The following is a 20259-nucleotide window of genomic DNA, read 5'->3' on the forward strand; positions in this document are numbered from 1 at the left end:
CCTTTGGACGCTTAAAAGCCTGCTTCCGTTGTTTGCTCACCCGTCTCGACATGGGTGAGCAGAATGCAACAGAGGTGCTGGCCGCGTGCTGCGTGCTCCACAATATTGTGGAGCGCAGTGAGGAGGCCTTCCTCCCTGCATGGGTGGCAGCTGAGGCACAGACCGTGGACCAGCCCGCCACAGCTGCCATCCGCCAGGTGCGCCAGGAGGCGGTGCGCATTAGAGAGGCCCTGGTGGACATGTTTGCCTAAGCCCCGTAGCAGGGTCGCATGGGTCACCCCAGACTACTCCGTCCCAGCTCCTACCCTTCCCCACCTCCTCCCCTTACCTCCCCCCCCCCAATAGTAAAGCATCGGGTCACAGCACATCGGCCGTCATCGTGTCTGTTCGTCGGGTGCGTCGGGCGTAGTTAGGGTTTTTCTTTTAAGTTAGGCTAGGGTTTAGGCCACCATCGCCTGTCCTGAAGAACAGCCAACAGGATTTGGGACTTGTGCGGAAGGCTCACGTCAGTGCCATCTTCGACGGATCTCCTGGCTCTTCCTCTCCTGAGACCTGGAAGGCCCAAAGGATTGACATGGCCAGCTTCGCTGTCATCGTCCGTCGAGAGATCTCCTGGCTCTTCCTCTCCTGAGGCCCGGAAGGACCAAAGGATTGAGGTGGCCAGCAACACCACAATCGTCCTCCCTGCGCCTAGACTATGTTTTAGAATCTGTACTGTGCATCTTTTAACCATTTGTGCTTTTTTGTTGCTATGTAAATATAGTTTGTAGTTTACATCTTTACTGAAAAGTCTCAGTATTTCTTTATGCGCCGCAAACCAATGACCACTGAAAAAGCCCCCCCCCTCCCCCCCCCGGTGATAGAGTCATGAATTTGTTGTCCACAGTTTGTAACCCTGTTAAATTGAAGTGGCTAATTGGCATCTCACATAATTTCTTTACAGTTACTAGAGGAACAGTTACTAGAGGAACACAATAACCACACAAGATTCAAGTGAAAACAGAACTTTTTATTTACAAAGGGGGGGGGGGGACCTTTAACTGGGAGAAGGAGGGGGGGCAGTTACTGCGATGGGTGGCCCCTGTGAGCGCCCCTCCGGGGGCGGACCTGCCCACACTGGGCAGACCGCGTCGGGGCAGGCTGCACGGTGAAGTGGCCACGAGTAGGAGCACGAGTAGGAGCATGAGTAGGAGCATGAGTAGGGGCACTGTCAGGAGCAGGGGCAGGGGCAGGGAGAGGAGCAGGAGCTGGGAGAGGAGCAGGGATAGGAGGGGGCATGGGCTGTGCTCCGGAAGGGATGGCGGGGGCATGCGGTCCGGCCATGCCGTAGTGGATGGCATGTATTAAATGTGCCGTCAGCGTGCCCATTGTGGCGCGCATCTCTCGGCATTCCTCCAAGAATGCAGCCCAGCCCTCCTGCCGCCAGTCCTGGTCCCCCTGCACACACTCCGCAATTGACGTCTGAATCCCCTCCACCGCGGTGACATGACGGCGGAGCAGCTGGTCCCGGTTTCGGAGCCTCGGCCTCCGGGCTTGGGCAGCTGGGGGTCCCGCTGCTGCTGGAGTCGCAGGTCTGGTGCTGGGTCCCGCTGCAGGGAAGAGAAGAAAGGATGGGTCAGTCAGGCAGGCCTCCACTGTCCCCACACCGCATGCCCTCCACCCTGGAGCCAAGGTGACTGCACAGTTGTGTGGCTTGGGCCCACTCGGTTCTCCTCCTGCTCCCGTGTTGTATGTTGGCAAGGAGGACCTCCCCTGGAGTAGGGTCCTCCCTCCAGTATTGTAAGCACCGGTCTGTATCCTGGCCCCGTGCAGGGCGGGAGGGTGCTTGTGCTGCGTTCACCTGTGGAACTCCCTGCCGGTGGAGCCTGTGAAAAGCTTTGGGCTAATCACTGGTGTTTGACAGGGAGTGAGATGCATCCCCATGCAGTGCCTGGGAGCACACCTGTCAGTGGCGGTCTGGGCTCTCAGATCCCCTCGCGTGGGATATCTTCTGGACAGAACCAGAAGGGTGACTGGGTGGGGGGATGTCCCATCCTTTCAGCAAAACTCAGGGGCCCGTCTCCCTCCCACTATCCCTCCCACAAGCCTGGTAGCCCAGGGACAGGTGTGGCCACAGTGGGGACTTCCCTCGGGGAACCTGCCAAGGCACTGGGAGAAGGTGAGGGGCTCGGTGGGGGTCCACGGTCACAGGACTGTGATGCTGCTCTTATCCCAGGAGCAGCTGGCTGTGCCTCACAGCCAGGCATGGGACAGTGTGCCGTTCCCTGTACTGCACCCTTGGTGGAGCTGTGGGCTTTGGGCTGAGTCCCTGGGGTCCTGGCCAGTTCCAGCCTGCATCCATCCTTCCCCCTGGTCCCGCCGAATGTGTGCAAGGAGCACAGTCCCAGGCGTGCCCTGCAGTTGCCTGCCACGACCACCTGCCGCTCGGTCACCAGGCTGCACGTGGTTGCACGTGCTGCTAACTGCCTCATGCTATGCAGCATGCAGCTCATGTGGCCTGAGTGACATGCTCTTCCCCTCTCCCCTCCGGGCACCTGGCTCTCCCTGCCCTCTACCCCCCGCCCTTTGGGAGTGTAACCTGCAAAGACTCACCAGTGGGTTCCTCCCCGGCCTCAGAGGAGCTGCTGGAGGGGGCCTGCTGGGTTGCAATGCTGCCCTCCTCTCCTGACGCGCCGCCACTGTCGTCTCCCTCCGGCTCGGTGGGACGGTTGATGGGGGGGTGCTGGCAGGTGTCCACAGGGACAGTTGGGGCTTGCGGGGCTGACTCGCCCAGAAAAGAGTGCAGCCTCTTGAAATAGGGGCAGGCATCGGGTCCTGCTCCCCTCCCCTCCGTGGCCCGCACGTACCCCAGCCGCAGCTCCTTCACCTTGGACCGCAGCTGCTCGCTGTTGCGGCTGGGGTGTCCTTGCTGGACCAGGTTCCGTGCCAGACAGGTGTAGACGTCAGCGTTCCGGCGGCGGGACTGCAGGTCATGGAGACCCTCCTCCTCCTCCCACAAGTCCAGGAGGGTCTCCAGCTCTCTGGGGGTCCAGGATGGGGCCCTGCATTTGTGGCCCATGGGGGCTTCCTCCTCTGCCCCGGGTTACGGTGGCTGACGACCACCTGGAGCTGTCATGCCTGCGCTGAGGTGGCTGGGCAGCACAATTGGCACATGGCAGAGCTGGGAAGGGTGGTCTCCGGGGGGCTCCTGCGACGTGCGGCCAGTAGCGTCCACGCTCTTTAAGACCTCGGCTTACCCGGAAGTCCGCGGCTTCTACGGGGTCTCCCGCCGTCCAAACCGCTTTTTTCCGTTTCTTCTGCTTTTCCGGAAAAGCTGTCTACACTGGTCCTTTTCCGGAAAAGCTTTTCCGGAAAAAGGACTTTTGCCTGAGCGGGAGCAGCGTAGCATTTCCGGAAAAGCGGCTGATTTTGTACAGTACAGCGTCGATGCTTTTCCGGAAATTCAAGCGGCCAGTGTAGACAGCTCGCAGCTTATTCCGGAAAAGCGACTGCTTTTCCGGAATAAGTGGCCCAGTGTAGACACACCCTTACATATTTGTGCCAAGAATTTAAACCTTTCCTGAGCAGAAAATTCCAAAGTATTTATAGCCTTTGTTATCTATGAATTAACAGTACAGAGAAAACACCTTTTATCTAAATCACAACTTCATCTATTTGGAGTCTACCTCTAAGCAATTGGTAGTATCCAATAAACCCTACAACTTTATGAAGCTATCACTCATAGACCAAATCTCAGGATGTCCTTGAACACTTGGTACTGTGTTGATTGCACAAGTGTTCAGTACATTTCACAATTAAGTCCTTAGTTATTGACAGAGAGTTATGGCCTTGTGGTCTGAGGTCAGGATTAAGAGCCAGCTTTCAAACTTACTTCCTATATGGAGCAAATCACTTTATCTCTGTTGATAGAGAGATGTAAAAAATTCTAGATAAGTATTTATATATTTCCTGGCACTGGTATATTGGGCTTGACTCTGGAAGATATATGATAAAGATTAAAGTGTTTGCATATTCAAGAATAGCACATTTCTGTTGCAGTGCCATGCACTGCCTCATGGTCTTCTATAAACCTTGTTTTACGTGCACTATTTTTCTTTCATAGGTTTTCCTGGAGGACTTCTGAATGGAAAGCATGCCACGTTACTCTCCTCCTTGACCAACAAGACCCTCGGCAATATGAGCACACAGCCCTTTGCGGAGGTGGGATACAAGTACGGGAAGTGTACTGTGTCCAAAGTGTGATAGAATCGGGGACACACAAATTAAAGGAAGGTATGTTGTTAAAGGTCATCCTAAAATGCCTATTCCTGAAATAAGCGGTAGAATGGCTCCTGTGCAAGAGGGGTTTTTTGCGCAACAAGGAGCAGTGTAGACAACTCGTTCTTGCACAAAAGCCCCTTCCACAAAACGGCAGCTCATTAGGTATGCAAAATGTGCATATCTTCTTGTGCAATAATGTGCAGTGTAGACGTAGCCTTTGGGAATGGAGGTGGTTCATAACTCTGAACAAAATGTTAGGGTTGTTCGTTCAAATGTTTACAACTGAACATTGATGCAATACAGATTTGAAACTTTACTATGCAGAAGAAAAATACTGCTTTGTCATTTAAAATAAAATGGATGAGACACAGAAATAATTTTCTCACCTTACCACTTTTTAAAGAACAAGTAGTCCTGTGGCACTATATGTCTGTAAGGGTATGTCTACATTTTAACCCTTTTTCGAGAGAGGGATGCAAATGAAGACATTTGAAATTGCAAATGAAGCTGGGATTTAAATATCCCATGCTTCATTTGCATATTCACGTTATGGCGCTATGTCGAAATAGCGCTATTTCGAAATAACAGACACTGTTAAGACGCGGTTATTTCGAGAGAAAACCCTTCTCTCGAAATAACCCTTATTCCTCATACAATGAAGTTTACCAATTGTTTCAAGGGTTTTCTCTTGAAATAACCGCATCTTAACAGCGTCTGTTATTTCAAAATAGCGCTATTTTGACATAGCGCCATAATGTGAATATGCAAATGAAGCATGGGATATTTAAATCCCAGCTTCATCTGCAATTTCAAATGTCTTCATTTGCATTCGTCTCTTGAAAGAGGGTGGAAGAGTAGACATACAAACTCTTGAGCTTCTGCCCATTCCTGATGTGACATATTCCTATACTCAAGACCAATATACACCCTTTCTTATGATTTGAACAGGAAAGCCGAAATAATAATGTCATAACTTCTGAGTGGGCAGACGGGTATTAGAGTTAGTGAGTTATTTTCCTTTTGGAAGAGTAATGAGTGAATGCAGATGTTTTATCAATAATTTATCCTCGTTTATTTTCTCTGCGGTGTGTACTGCTCCTGTAGAATATGGCTTTGAGCAGAGATGGTGAGATAGTAAGAACACAACTTTGCATTTTAGACTTATTTACTTACAAAGCCAAAACAAATCTTTATTTATGGCAGATTACATGTCCTTGCTACCTGGAAAAAAAAAACCCTGAGACTACAGAAAAACAGTCTATACAATTATTTTTTCTTCTGTTCCAAGAAGCCGGGTTTTCCTTGCTCTCCCAACACACAAAGATTCCTTTGTTCTTTAGTATCTTGCAGTGCATATTTCACATCAAGTGAGGAAACTGTTTTTGTGAATACATGTTTGGGCTCTCTTTCTTGCTGTCACAACTGTTTCCTGCATTGATATGACCACCATTTGGGCCTCAAAACTGTGATTGTGCTTGAACTTTTTGATTTGTATTGTGGCAGCACCTGAAAGTTCCACTCCAGTCCTAGGCTGCATTGTGATAGATGCTATACAAACACAGAATGGAAGGTTGATCCCTGCTTCTAGGAGCTTGCTATTGGGATATGCTAAGGCCTTTACCCAAAAGTGCTCAGCCTTGTTACTAAAAGCAATGTTTACTGCATAATGTCCAGACAGATGTGATGAACTGCTCTGTGAGACTGTGGCTACATTTGTGGCTATGTGTCTGTAGTGGAAAGAAGCCAATGTTGGCTGAAGCTTTTCAGATCTATCTGAGAAAAACATTATCTCAGGCACCATAACCAACTGATGCAGATTTTGAGGAAAGACCTAATTAAACACTATGTCAAATGTATTGTGGCTTTTTGTGTGTGGCAGGGGTGAAAGTAACTTACATTTCTTACAGGTACATGGCGGGGGGCTTAGGGCAGTGGGTGGGGGCGCAGGAATTAGGGATGTGAATTGTGGGGGGGGCTCAGGACAGGAGACGGGGGTGTGGAGGGGGCTCAGGGAAGAGGACTGGGGGGTTGCAATAGGACAATACCTATAAGAAATTTAAGTGTGGAGTGTGGGGGGATTCAGGGTAAGGGGCTGGCAGGTGTGGAGGGCTCTGGGCAGAGTATTGGGAGGGGTGTATAGGGAGCCCAGGGTGGTGGGAACCTCACTGCCTGGCTGCCAGATCTCTGGAACTGGCCCGGGCGATGGGGACTGTGCTGCCCAGGTGCCTGAGCACTGGGGGAGCCTAGTTATGCTGTGGCTACACTGCCTAGGGCAGTGGTCCCCAACGTGGTGCCTGTGGGTGCCATGGCGCCTGCCGGGGCATTTATGTGCACCCGCCAAGTGACCAGGACTGGCCCAAGCCATTCTTGCACCCTGAGCCCTGGGCTTGCGGCCAGGGTCGACTTGAGCCATTCCTGCACACTGGGCAGCGGGCGTGCGATGCATGCATGGCTCCACTCCCTGGTGCACTGTGCACCTTACAGCTGATTGCAGCTCTAAGGGGTGCCGCACGGGCACCGGGCAGGCAGCACCTGATGGCAGCTCTAAAGGGTGCCATGCGGTCCCCGGCCCCAGGCGCATGGTGCCGGATGGCAGCTCTAAGGGATGTCGAGTGTGCAGCGCCTCTTACAGCTGCCATCAGGCGCCCCCCCCATAGGTTGGCGCCCCGGGCAGCTGCCTGGCTAGCCCCCCCTTTAATCTGGCCCTGCACACAGGGCTTGCGCAGCCCCACCCTGGACACACGGAGCATGTGCGGCCCCGCCCCTGGCCACGTGGCGTGTGCCCCCAAGCACCGGACAGCCCCAAAAGGCCTAGGGCCTAGGGTGTCAGCAGCATCCAGAGCCATACTCCCAGCCAGCCTGAACTGGAACCACCAGCTTATTTTCACCTTTGTGTCCATCATATAACATGTTTTTTAAAAAGTGAAAATGTAAAGGTGAATATATTTGTTTAAACACTACATCTCTATTCAGCTTCTAACCAGAATGAAATTTCATTTCAAGGGTTGGCTGGAAAATGACTATTGCATTTGACCAAACCAAAAAAAATCAGGTTTTGAAACTTGTTTTTATTTCCAAGTTGAACAAAACAGAGACCTTTCGAAACTGTTAGTGGAAACATTCAGAGCACACTATCTTACACAATAGCTTATAGCTTAGGGCATACAATTGGGATGTGGGAGAGCCAGGTTCAAGTACTTGCTGGGGTCTTCCACGTCTCAGCTGAATGCCTTAATCACCGAGCTGTTGTCTCTTCTAGGAGTGATTCCCTGTTCTCTCAGAAATACCATCCTGGATCAGAGAAACTTTCCTGACAAAAATGTGTTCAAAACCAATATGTTTCTGAAAAACATTTGTTTCAACTGAGTAGTCTTTTGTCAAAGATATTTTGACTAGTTCTATTTCTGACCATTCTCTCTCGCTTCCTCCCACCTGCCCCAGGCCCTCTTGAGAGGAATGCTACGGCACTACATTGCCAAAATACTGCGAGTTCTTGTTCCTTTAGACTTTGGCATCTATAAAAACAATGAGTGGTCCTGTGGCACTTGAGAGTCTAACAAAAAAAATATAGGATCATGAACTTTTGTGGGTAAAACCCAACACGGCTACCCCCTGAGATTTTTTTGGAATCTACAGTACTTCTTAAACAACTGTCATGCAAATGCATATGAAATATAATATTTAAAAATTTCGCTTAAGTTCTTCATTTTCTGTTATGATACATAGTATAGGAATTTTGGTGCCATATTATGTTTGAAGTTACATAAGTATAAATCCAGACTAATTACATTGAGTTCAGTGGAGTTTTTCTGAATTTACACCAGTGATGGGGAACCTTTGTTGGGCCAGCACCCACAGAAAAATCAGCCAAGCACTGCACACAATTGAGAAGCAAAAACAACAACAAAAAGCCCCTCACTGATTGGCCCCCGACTGAGGAGAAAGATACTCCTCACATTCCCCTTCCACACAAGAGTGTAGAGGGGTCCAGCCTAGTGGATATTGAGTGCTCCAGTCCCACGGGAGGGCAGTGGGGTAGCTGGAGTGCCCGCGCAAGCTCCCCAATGCAGGGGAGGGGGCCTGAGCCTTGGGTGCAGGATCCAAGGAAGCTGGGGGCCGCATCTGGCCCCTAGGCTTGAGGTTCCCCATCCCTGATTTACACAAACTTAGTTAGAGAAGAGTTAGGCTTTTATTTTCAGTTTCTGGCTTCCTTTTAGTTTTTCTTTACTCAAAACAGAATATATCCTACAAATCATATGGGCCTTTACATTTTTCCAGAGCAGCATCATAACCTTTAGGGAGATCACATCTAGGGTTAGAAGATGGTTTCAACAAAAATACTGGGCACACTTGACATTACATCACAATCTATATTACATCTTATTTAGAAAATACCAGACATTTATATTTTCTCATTTATATTTTCTCAATTTGTTTCCCGAACAGAAAGAACAGTCCGTGTCAAATACTGGACTCTCCAGTTCAAAACCAGACACCTGGCAACCCTAATCATATTCCTTTTTAGATAGTTCTAGCTCTCTTTAAAAACAGAAAATGTTACCCAGAGTGTTGTCGTGCCAAAGGTTAAATACATATTTGTGTAAACAAGGAAGGGTATTAGCCACCATGTTGGACTCTGTAGCCAGCTGGAACCCATTTAAAAGACTTATACTATATTTCTAGCAACAGCAACTCTGCCCTATATTTAATGTTCACTTCTCTTCAAATTCATACCTATGTCGGTAAAGCTGCAGGAAGAAAAATATGGATTATAACTACTAAAATAAAATTAGATTTTGGAGACTCAGATCTTTGAGTCCTGATTTTCTTCTCTTGTTTGTGAAAGCATTTGGCAAGAATAGGCTGAATATATTGGCTATAGGAAAATTTGACTGGCATCTGGGGACAAGATAACTGATGGTCAGTAGTGTCATTAAATGATCTTTGTTTGCTGACTGAATAGTGCTGCTGAAGCTGGATAATCCAGCACCTGTATTAGTGGATTCAGTTCAGAGTAACCCTTTTCTCTGGTTAGAAACCAGCCCTTTCTTATCAAAATGGCCTGGCTTGAGAAAATGATGAAGAATGTATTTCCACCGTGTGAAATATATTCAAGCATGACTGTGTCAGATTTGCATTGTTGGGATGTTGAGCTATTGATCTAACATTCTGTGAGCAGAATTTATAAGATTAAAGTCACATAATAATAAATATGTAACAGCTGGCTTCTTCAATAGAAACCCTTTGGAAGCAAGATTTAAAACGATTTTACTCAAATCTTTTGGGTGTAAAGCTGGCATGCTTTAAATTTGTAATTCAGGAGCTTAAGGGTTTACATTCATGGGGGAAAGCAGACTTTATTATAGAGGTATAATATTTTTAGTTTTTAGATATCTGGGAATTAGCTAAAGTGAAAAGAACAGATTATAGAGAAAACTTTTTGAAGGTAAAATACCTATTTATTTAAATGTCACTTTTTTCTCATGAAAGTATTTGACATGACGTAATATATACTCCATTATTAGAGGTGCTTTTGTTTATAGGACTGTTTGTTATATGTTAAGTAATTAGTCTCTGCACTAGGCAATTTGCATGGCACTGTAGATTTTAGTTTCTTATCTTTGAAATTAAAAAAAAATCAAGTGTGCCTATTCATATTTTAGGACCATTTTTGCCATTGAAATATGGTAAAGTCATTCACAGCCTGGTGATAAACCTGTGCTGATGATTCAGTTTGAAGAGAAAGATGTTGGATGACTTTATTAATTTTTACACTTTTTTTTAGATTTACGCATAATAGGTGTTATATTTAAATAGCTAAAACTCACTGCTTCAGCATGTATTTATTAGCCCAGAATATATAATTAAATATATAAATAAATATATTAAATAGTTGAAACTCACTGTTTCAGTGTGACTGTATTTATTGACCCAGAATTAATTTACGTAAGTCACTGCTATAGAACTGTGCAATGTTTCAAAGAGCTACGAGATTTGCAATTACTTAAGTTTTTCAGGCATATTCCACGTATTCGGGGGAATGTAGGAATCGAATCTAATCTAATCTAATCTAATCTAATCTAATCTAATCTAATCTAATAGATTCAAGGGCATTACCCTCCCACACCCAAAAATTTGAAAGGGAACTCAGGTGTTATTAAGCTGAAAATATGACATTTTACCTCGAAAGTAAATGCTTTATTTACAATATGAGTGCAATTATCAAACAAGTTAGAGGGCAAAAGAAACCCTGTACTTGGAGGTTTAGCAGCTCTGTCCATATATAACAGCAATACACTGAAATCTGCCCCATTGACCTTGTGTGACAGAGCATCTTTGATCTGGAACCAACTATTTCTGCCTTTTAGAAGGCTGGATGTTTGAGTTCTGCCATCTGGCAATAAAAAGAGTCACAAAAAGAGACACTTGTTATAACACCAAAGAAAGAATTTTATTAGAATAAGGAAAACAGCATTATCCATTAATGCATTAAGCCTTTTTCTCTCGGCTTTACTGCAGAACTTTTACCCATCTCCATCCTACCTGATAGCCTGCTACAATTTAAAATATATACTGTGTATATAATTAAAAGAATAATAGCAAATAAAATTCTGCTGGAATTCAGAGCAAGGCCAATGAATGGGCTTCATCCTAGATCTAATGGGAACAACCTCTGAGTTTGGGTTGTCTATTAATTAGATGACTAGACAAATGATGGAACTCTTTTGCAGATGGTCACTTCTCTATTAGGATGTGTCTAGACTACAGGATTTTTTTGAAAAAAGTGCCCCTTTTTCAAAAAAATTCCCGTGTCTAGACTGCCGCCATGTTCTTTTGAAATTAAAATGAAAGAACGCGACATTTTTTTCAACTGTGGTAAACCTCATTTTACAAGGAAGAATGACTTTTTTAGAAAGTGCTCTTTCGAAAAAAGGTGTTCTTGACTGCAGACAGGGCTTTTTCGAAAGAGAGCATCCAGACTGCCTGGGTGCTCTCTTTCGAAAAAGCAGCTCGCTTTTTCGAAAGAAGTGGTTGCAGTCTAGACGCTATTTTTCGAAAGAGGCTTTTTTAAAAGACTCTTTCAAAAAAGCCTCTTTCAAAAGAGGCTTGTAGTCTAGACATAGCCATAGAGTTCACTTTGTCTATATGTGGCAACAGAAGCAGTGATTTTTACATCTGAATGTCTTGAAGTTGAAATGAGTTAATTCCTTTAATATTGTAAGATGTGTTTATTAATTCAGCCTATTTCTTTTTGTTATTTCTGAAACATTTGGTTAAAAGTCTTTGTCCCTGCAATATATGGTAACTACTGACAGAAATTTGAAGGACTTTTTGATATTGAACATACCCAGGTTTTCTGATTCATCAAGTTATTTTTAGAAATTATGTATGCATACTCTGAATAGGTGCGTAATTACTACCATTTTTATTTCAAAATAATTTCAAGGGATTCACAACATGGCTGAAATGGAATAGTTATAACAGAATGGGATGTGACTTAATTCTTAAAGTTGATCTTGTGTCCTAAAAACTGATTTGCTTTCATTTTTGCCAATGCGTTACAAAAATTATAAATTATTTTGCTAAACCTAGTGCTGAGGGGATATTGACAAATGTGGGAAGCCTCTTGATAAAAAACTATAGCCTTATGGCTAAAATTCTAATATTTATCTTACTCTATCATTTGACTTTTGAAATCTGTAGAAAAGACCTATTTACTTTAGCAATAAGGTGAATTGGATTCCTGCCAGCTGGGTGTAGTTCCTAAATGAATATGTCAAAGGCAATATTGTTTTTCAAATATTATTCAGAAAGCAGTCTCTTTACATACTTACTATCTTTCTATAGATTGGAATTAAGTTTCAGCTATTGCCCTTTAATAGCAATTATACTGTAGAATACCTGAGGAGCAAAAGGTGTATGACTTATGAGTCTATGAGTTAGAATCTAAGCTACTGCCTGGTGCACAAGGTCTGCACTACAAAATCATGTTTGTCGGGACTGTGTATCGAAGCCTTCCATGAAAGCAATTTAAGACATGCGGTTATCATAAAATGGTAGAAGATCAGGAAGAAACAAAGGAATGATAGCATGTAGTTTTTGAAAGCACTTTTCCAGTCTGTCTCATTATCCCTCTCATTGAATGTATTGTATATAAATAGACAGAGCCGGGCCATATTGGCTTCCATGATGGAGTGGCTGCTGGAATGGTGTGGTCTATTCATCATGCACAGCCATTTACATCATTGATGGTGTGAATGAGGGCATGGTTTGGCTCTACTGTTGGAATTCAGTTAAACCAGTGTTGTGTGGTGAGCCAGAAGGAATTTAATTAAAGTGCATCATCACCTCTGGGCTCTGCAATATTCATCTCAGTAAAAAATAGTAAACACTTTTCTCCCCTCTCTGTACCAAGCAGTTCTTACCTGAATGCTCACAGGTTGTGGATCTGCTGAGTAAGGTGTTTCATTTTCACAATCACTTTTCAGAGAGAAAATGCAGCTTGTACCCTGATTCAGCAGTCCAGTCCTAGCAGGAAAGCCATTAAGCATGTGCTTAACATTAACCCTGCTTTTCAGTGCTTTGCTGGATAGGGATGGACTTAAGCAATGCATCTATACTTTACCTTGGAACAGGAAATGCTTTGGGTAGATTCTTTTTATTTAATTAGGACCTAGCAGATTGGATTTGTTTCAGGAAATAAATGCTAATTCAGAAGTGCTGTGTATTTTGTATGAATGAAACAACAATCCATAACATTTTTTCTGTTTAGTCACTAGGCCTATTGACAAGAAGTTTTGTGTTGGTCCTGCTCCTTCTGCCTCCCAGCTGTGCAATGTTCCATGTCCTTCTGACTGTCTGGTTTCCTCCTGGTCTGCATGGGGACCCTGTGTTCATGAAAATTGCCACGATCACCAGGGGAAAAAAGGTGCATCTCACTGTTTCTGTCACATGCTACAGTTTGTAATTAGTTCTCAATTAAACTAAACCTCAGCATATTGGGATAGGAATGTAAAAGCAGTTGGATCCAAATGTGGTATCCTGTTGAATTTATTTGAAATATGTTGGCACTTACTGGTGGATCCCAGGGTGAAAGGTGGCCTTTGGTGTTGTAGGCAATTCTTGAAAAACTAGCCAATTAGCCCATCATAAGATGGGATTGGTCTCTCCTCCACGTCGGTCTTGTCTCCTGAGCCTCCGGTCTCCCACTCTGTGTTTCTTTCTTTCTCTCTCTCTCCTCCTACTGCCTCCCCCTCTCTCTCTCAGCTCTCCTCCACCTTCTGCCTCTCTCTCTGTCTCTTCTCCCCCTCCTGCCTATCGCTCTCTCTCCGCTCTCCTCTGCCTCCGACGGGGATGCATGCTCATCCAGGCCCCACCCCCGGGGCTTGTACGTCACCGCCTCACCCCCCTTCACCTCCTGCCATGGTGCTCGGCTGACTTCTGTGCCACTCAGCCGGGCTGCTGCGCGGGAGCAAGCGGCGCAAACGGCCTCTCTCTCTCTCTCTCTTCTCACTGCCTTGCCCTCTCTCTCACTCAGCTCTCGTCCACCTCCTGCCTCTCTCTCCATCTCTCTCTCTTTCTCTTCTCCTCCTCCCGCCTCTCAGTCTGTGATTCTTTTCTCCTCCTCCTGCTGTGTCTCTCTCACTCTCTCTCTCACTGTCCTCCCCTTCCTCCATTCTCCTCTCTGTCTCCTCTGCGTCCGCTCCGCTTTTCTCCTTTTGAATTTGGCGCCCTTTCCTGACATCAGAGATGCACGCTCGTCTATGCCCTGTCCCCTGGCTGTTCACTCTGGGTGGCACTGTTGCCTCCCGCTGTGGTGCTCGGCTGACTTCTGCACTGCTCAGCGGGGCTGCTGTGTGGGAGCAAGCAGCGCAAGCAGCCATTTGGGCCCTGTGCTCCCCATGCAGCATTCCCATGCTGCATGGGGAACGCAGACCCCAAATGGCCACTTGCGCCGCTTGCTCCCATGCCGCGCCTAGATGAGCAGTGCAGAAGTCAGCCGAGCGCCATGGCGGGAGGCAACAGCGCCGCCCAGAGGGAACAGCCAGCATTTCAGCATTACAGAGTCACAGATATTGGGCTACTATATATATGATACGGGTGAGCTCTTCAACCCTGCTCCAGCCCCTCTTCGTTGGGCAAAATGGCTAGAGAGGCATAAGGGGCTTTAAAAGTCTTCTGAGCTGTCTCAAGAGTCCTGGTGTGGGGGGTGGGCAGCACGTGGAGCTGGAAGGCGGGAGAAGAGCATCAGTCTCAGAGTTGCAGCATGTAAGCTGATTAAAAGTCACCTCAGCCCCACTTGCTCCCACAGCTCTGTGCTGTGTCACTGTGCAGCACAGAATCATCCTTCTAGTTTCTAAAAGTGTTCTCTGTGACAAATATTTAATGAAATGGCCATAATCAGGGCACATGCCAACGGGCAAGTCTCCTCACTTGAAAATGTTGTAGGGTTGCCCAGTCTTTTCAGAAAGTTGAATTTTTACAATTGTTAGTTTTCGAAAATGGTTAGAGTTGGTCCAAACTAGTAAAGTAAAACCGGTCAAAATGGCCTTTTCTCAAAAATGGAAATATTGGTAAAATCATTTCATTTAAAACTATTTCTTTTTGCTTGCTGGAAAATGTTGAAAGCTGCAATTGAAGCAAATTGAGTTCTTTGCCGTGTTTTTTTTCCTCATATTTTGTTTCTTGACCATGGAGTTGTGTGGCCACTTGCCATGGTCTGTCCCATAGCCTCTGTCTGGGATGTTGTGTAATAGAGACTCAGAGAAGTATGCTTTTCTTCTGAATCACCAGCCCCACTTTCTGCAGCACCTAGGCTACGTCTACACTTCAAAGTAGGAATAAGATCCTCCGGAAAAGGGCGCTTTTTCCGGAGGATCGGGGCCAGTGTAGACGCTCTTTTCCGGCTTTTCTAAAAGCCGGAAAAAAGCGGCGGACATTTTTATTTAAATGCCGCGGGGGATATTTAAATCCCCCCCGGATTTCCCTATTACAATCTCAAAAATTACCATGCCCCTGCCGGAAAAGGGGCCAATGTAGACGAGCCCCTAATGTTTTCTCTAGATGATTTTCATTTACCTTCCAACTTGCTTCATCTAAATCTGCTGAGTCAGTGACACCCAGTGAGATCATCACTCGATACAGAATGGCTGAACACCATGTTAAATCTATGAACTCAAGCCATGGATAGAGCTCATCTACCGTATCCAAAACAAACCCATATTGAAAGACACTTGACACTTGCATACTGTCTCCACTATTGAATATAGCGTCATGGATCTTTGTTTTTATTGAAATGCCATTAAATACCCAATTCTTTAATTATGTTTATTACATTTTTTTGTTCAACCTTCAGTTTGAATCTCCCACTTTAAAAAGATGCTATTTTGTGGGAGTCCAATCTGAATTGAATATCTTCTTATGGTAGATTAATTATTTCTCAGTAAACTTTTTTTTTCATCTTAGAACATGTCTTTTTAATCTCACATTCCCAGGAGATAAAATGTGGATTAGATTTTGAATGAGTTGTTTATTTGTCTTTATCTTAATTATATGGAATGATTACAATACATATTTTTTATTTACAATACATACCTTTTATTTTATGTCTATGTATTTGGACATACATTTTGTATCCAAGTTCAATGAAAAGTGTTGGATCAAATGGCTATGGAATGGGGGTAGGGAAGTAGGGCTTCTGGAATTCTGCAACCAACATTATGTTTGCAGGAACAAATCTCTAAAAATATATAGAGATAAATTCTGTCCTTTTTTGGAGACAACAGGATTGCCTGTTCAAGGCTAGAGAAATTGCAAATATTTGGAAGGCCATATGAACATTAATCTAGAGTGTTTTATGAAGAATATAGTTTGAAATGCTGTGGAATTCAACATTGCTTATATATATATACTTTTGCAAGCAACATATCTTGCTGATGGTTTCTCTGTTCTCTCTTTCTAGGTTTTAGAATGAGACAAAGGCATGTTGTCATGGAACTTGTTGGTACTTCTCAGAGTTGTCCACACTTAGTAGAATCTATTCCTTGTGAAGACCAGTTATGTTATCAGTGGGTCATTTCTGAAGGAGTCTGTGTACCTGATCAAGGAAAGTGTGGGCATGGAAATCGCATACTGACAGCCATATGCAAGAACAATAAAGGTAGGTGCAACTAATTTTTAAATTGTCCACCTTTAAATGTGCATATTGTTTTGTGTGTTCCTTTTAAAAAGACTTACAAAAACAGTATATTTAATTTAACTTGAAACACCAGATTTTGGAATGGGATCTGAGTTTCCTCAAAGTCTAGAACTATTTTCTGGGATTGTGGTTTGAGTCGATATATGATTAAATCAAAATGATTCACTGCTGCAAGTCATTTATTGCAATGATGATTTATACTTCACTTCTCTCTAAACTCCCTAATATATTAATAGTATAATATGAATGGCCTGATTCTGACAATTTACTCACTGCGTTTGTTATAATACATATAGCAGTACAGATTGCACCTCTAAAATCTAGGATTCTCTGATCCAGCAAAATCCGTGGTCCGACATGACCACAGATGTTCCAGAATCAGAGAGTCCTGGCACATTGCAGGGTAGTGGGGGACCAGAAGTCATCACATATTTCAGCTTAGCTGCGGAGTGGGGGAGGGGAAGAGAGGGGATCGGGGACAGGGAGGAGGAATGGGTCCCAGGAGTTGTACCCAGCTCAGCAGGGCTGCAGGGGGAACCATGAGGCCCAGTAAGGAGGGACAGGAGGGAACAGTAGCAGGGGGCTTGAAATGACCTCCCCTGGTCCAGAAAAATCCTTCATCTGGGATCAGTCAGGGTCCTAAAAGTGCCAGACCAGGGAGTTCCAACCTGTACTCTCATTGAGGTTATTGGGATATTTGCATAAGAATAAGGGCAACAAAATCAGGCTATTTGCATTTCTAATAATGTAGTACTAAATTCTTCCACAGCAAAATTTTGAGTCCTTTTTCCAGTACATTTAAGAGTACATACTGAGAAAAGCTTAGTTGTACTGCCCAGATTAATTATGCTACAAGAATTTGATGATATGTAAATGAAAAGATTTGTGCTGAGTAATACTGTATTTATTTGTCAGGAGTTTGAGATCGACCCTATGTTCATTTTACATCTTGTTAATGCATCAACTGCCTCTTTTATACTAGTTTACAAAGAAGCAATTAGGCCTTATTTGTCATATGCAACTGGAAATGCAGCCAAAACTTTCATCATTCTTGATAAGGTCAATGTTGTCAGATCTCTAGGTTATTACGTAAAGCATGATTTTGCAGCCCTTAATCACAGTGAGTTGTGCTGCTGTTTCAAAACGCAAAGTTTGGAACTTTCCAGTTTAATACAATATCTGATGATTCTTGATTACAGGCAACGAGTAGTCATATGGCACCTTAGAGCAGGGGTGGGAAACCTGTAGCCTGAGGGCCCTCAGGGCTATCCCCTCCAGCACTGGGGAGTTGGTGCTCCAGGCCTGCAGTCCCCCTCTTGCCCAAACACTGCACCCCCACTCCAGTCCTGCATCCTACCTCCCACCCAGCCTCCCACCCCAGCCCACTCCTGCATCCTACCACCCTCCCAGACCTACCAACCCACTACTGAACCCTTCCTCCCACCCAGGCCCCACACCCCAAACCCACTTCCTGGCAGCCCCCTCCCATACACCAAACTCCTTATTTTTGGCTCCATCCTAGAGCGTAGGGAGGCCCACAAATCTACTGGCCAAGGCCCCTCAGTGTCTGGCATGCAAGGGAAGCATGTGTGTCTGTGCGTGGGGCGGGAGGTGGAGGGGAGGTTGCTCCTCACTTTTGTGCAGACTCTGACTGATTTTTCTATGGGACCCTGACCCGAAAGAGTTCCCCAACCCTGCCTGAGAGACTAACAAAAATATATAGAATCATGAGGTTTTGTGGGTAAACCCCACTTCATCAGATGAATTGGAGTGGCAATAACAGAAGCCAATACACACACACACATGTAAACAGCAGAAAAAGTACCTGTCAATTGTAGGACCCTGTAACAGGTTCAGTCCTGTCTGTGAGCACCCCTTAGTGGCTGAAGAGGTCTCACAATAATTACCTTGCCTGTTTGTGGGTGAGGCACAATCCAATCCGTAGCCGAGGTTTAGGCCTCGTTTATCCCCTCGTTCAGGTGTAGTTTGTAGGTGGGTGGGAGGGACCAAGGCCCACCTACTCCTCTGGGTCCCAGCTCAGGGACCCTATATGCAGCAGTTACCTGCCAGGTTTCAGAGTCCATAATTCTGGTCGTGTCCCTGGGCCACTTCCCCGGGATGAACCATGAGAAGTTCTGTGGCACCTTATAGACTAAGGGTATGTCTACACTACCACCCTAGTTCGAACTAGGGTGGTAATGTTGTCAACCGGAGTTGCAAATGAAGCCCGGGATTTGAATTTCCCGGGCTTCATTTGCATCTTGCCGGGCACCGCCATTTTTAAATGTCTGCTAGTTTGGACTCCGTGCCGCGCAGCTGCACGCGGCACGAACTAGATAGAACAAGGAGTGGAACGTGGAACGAGGAGTAACGGTAGTTCGGAATAGGAAGCCTAGTCCGAACTATCTTGTTCATGCCGCGTGTAGCCGCGCGGCACGGAGTCCAAACTAGTGGACATTTAAAAATGGCGGCGCCCGGCAAGATGTAAATGAAGCCCGGGAAATTCAAATCCCGGGCTTAATTTGCAACTCCGGTTGACCTAGGGTGGTAGTGTAGACATACCCTAACAGATTTACTGGAGCATAAGCTTTCATGGGCAAAGACCCACTTCGTCAGATGCATGTAGTGGAATTCCAGAATGCATCTGACCAAGTGGGTCTTTGCCCACGAAAGCTTATGCTCTAATAAATCTGTTAGTCTATAAGGCGCCTGTGAAAGGACTCGTTAGTCTGGTCCTCTAGTTACTGGCCCGGTCGGGCCTCATAGGGCTACTCCCCTGGCTGCTACTGTGGATGCTACTCCAATTGGCTGGGGTGGTAGGCAGTAGGGAAGGGGTAGGGAGACTCAGGCCCATCTTCTCTCTGAGTCCTGACCCAGGGCCCTAAGGTCGAGGGACAGCCATGCCTCCCCCTGCGACCTGACTGATGGGGTGCTGCCCCTTAACTTGTCAGTCCACGGGCTTACCTCTCTATTCCTGCCCTGGGCCTCTTCCTCCCCCTCTTGGTTCACCAGGCTCCGAGTCTGCTGGGCGTTCACTCCTTGCGTCCTGGATGTACCACGCTCTTTTTCCCGCACCCTGGACCTTTCCTGTCCTAGTCCCTCTTCAACTCCTCCTTCCTTTCTCTGTCTATTCTCATCCCCTCCTCCCACGTCTTTGTCCCCCCGTGTCTCCTCTAGTCTCCCTTTTATTCCCCTGGCCTCTTCCCCGGTTCGCCCTTTGGCATCCCAGCTGATGTCACAGCGCCCAAGGCCTGTGGGGGCCGTACCACACCGCCCAGCCACGCCTCCCCAGTTGGCCCCAAGTGTGCCATCTCTGTCAGCTGGGGCAGCATGTGGTTGCCCGGCAACACCAGGCAGGCTGTCCCCTTGTGTGGCGCCGCCAGCGCATGCTCCGGGCCTGGCCTTCCGGGACTCCCCAGCCCTGTTTGGTGGGACCAGTGTTGAGCCATTCTGCTGCCCTGGCTCGGCTGTGAGGGGCAACGGATTCTGCCCCGCATTGCTCTGCTGACTGTCCCCCATAAGGAGGGAAGGGCTGCAAGTGCGGGGCTCTACCACCCGTTCAGAGTGCCACAGGACTTCTCATTGTTCTTGCAGATTCAGACTAACACGGCTACTCCTTTGATACTTCTCTGGGATGCTGTTTTATTTGACCCTTCTCTAGGGCCTAGCTGCAGCATTCCCCTTGTCCAGGGTTCCTCAGAGTTGCTGCTGGCTAGGCTTTTGCCAAAGGATCTAGCTCCGCCTAGCTACACTGGCCCAGCTCCCACTCGGAGCTGTCCAAGGTGCTGGTGTTCCCAGTT

The 20259-nt window shown here is 46.2% G+C and overlaps 1 protein-coding gene across 2 annotated transcripts in view; it reads left to right on the forward strand.

The window, feature by feature from the left end:
* The window catches only part of THSD7B (thrombospondin type 1 domain containing 7B), a 630645-nt gene that overhangs the window by 272871 nt on the left and 337515 nt on the right, over positions 1 to 20259 (forward strand). For both annotated transcript variants that reach the window (XM_075933305.1, XM_075933306.1), the window contains exons 5-7: positions 4103 to 4272; positions 13034 to 13189; positions 16223 to 16420. In XM_075933305.1, the coding sequence (XP_075789420.1) occupies positions 4103 to 4272; positions 13034 to 13189; positions 16223 to 16420 (524 nt within the window). The remainder of the gene's footprint in view (positions 1 to 4102; positions 4273 to 13033; positions 13190 to 16222; positions 16421 to 20259) is intronic.

This window comes from Pelodiscus sinensis, chromosome 7, assembly GCF_049634645.1.
Source record: "Pelodiscus sinensis isolate JC-2024 chromosome 7, ASM4963464v1, whole genome shotgun sequence".
NCBI lineage: Eukaryota > Metazoa > Chordata > Testudines > Trionychidae > Pelodiscus > Pelodiscus sinensis.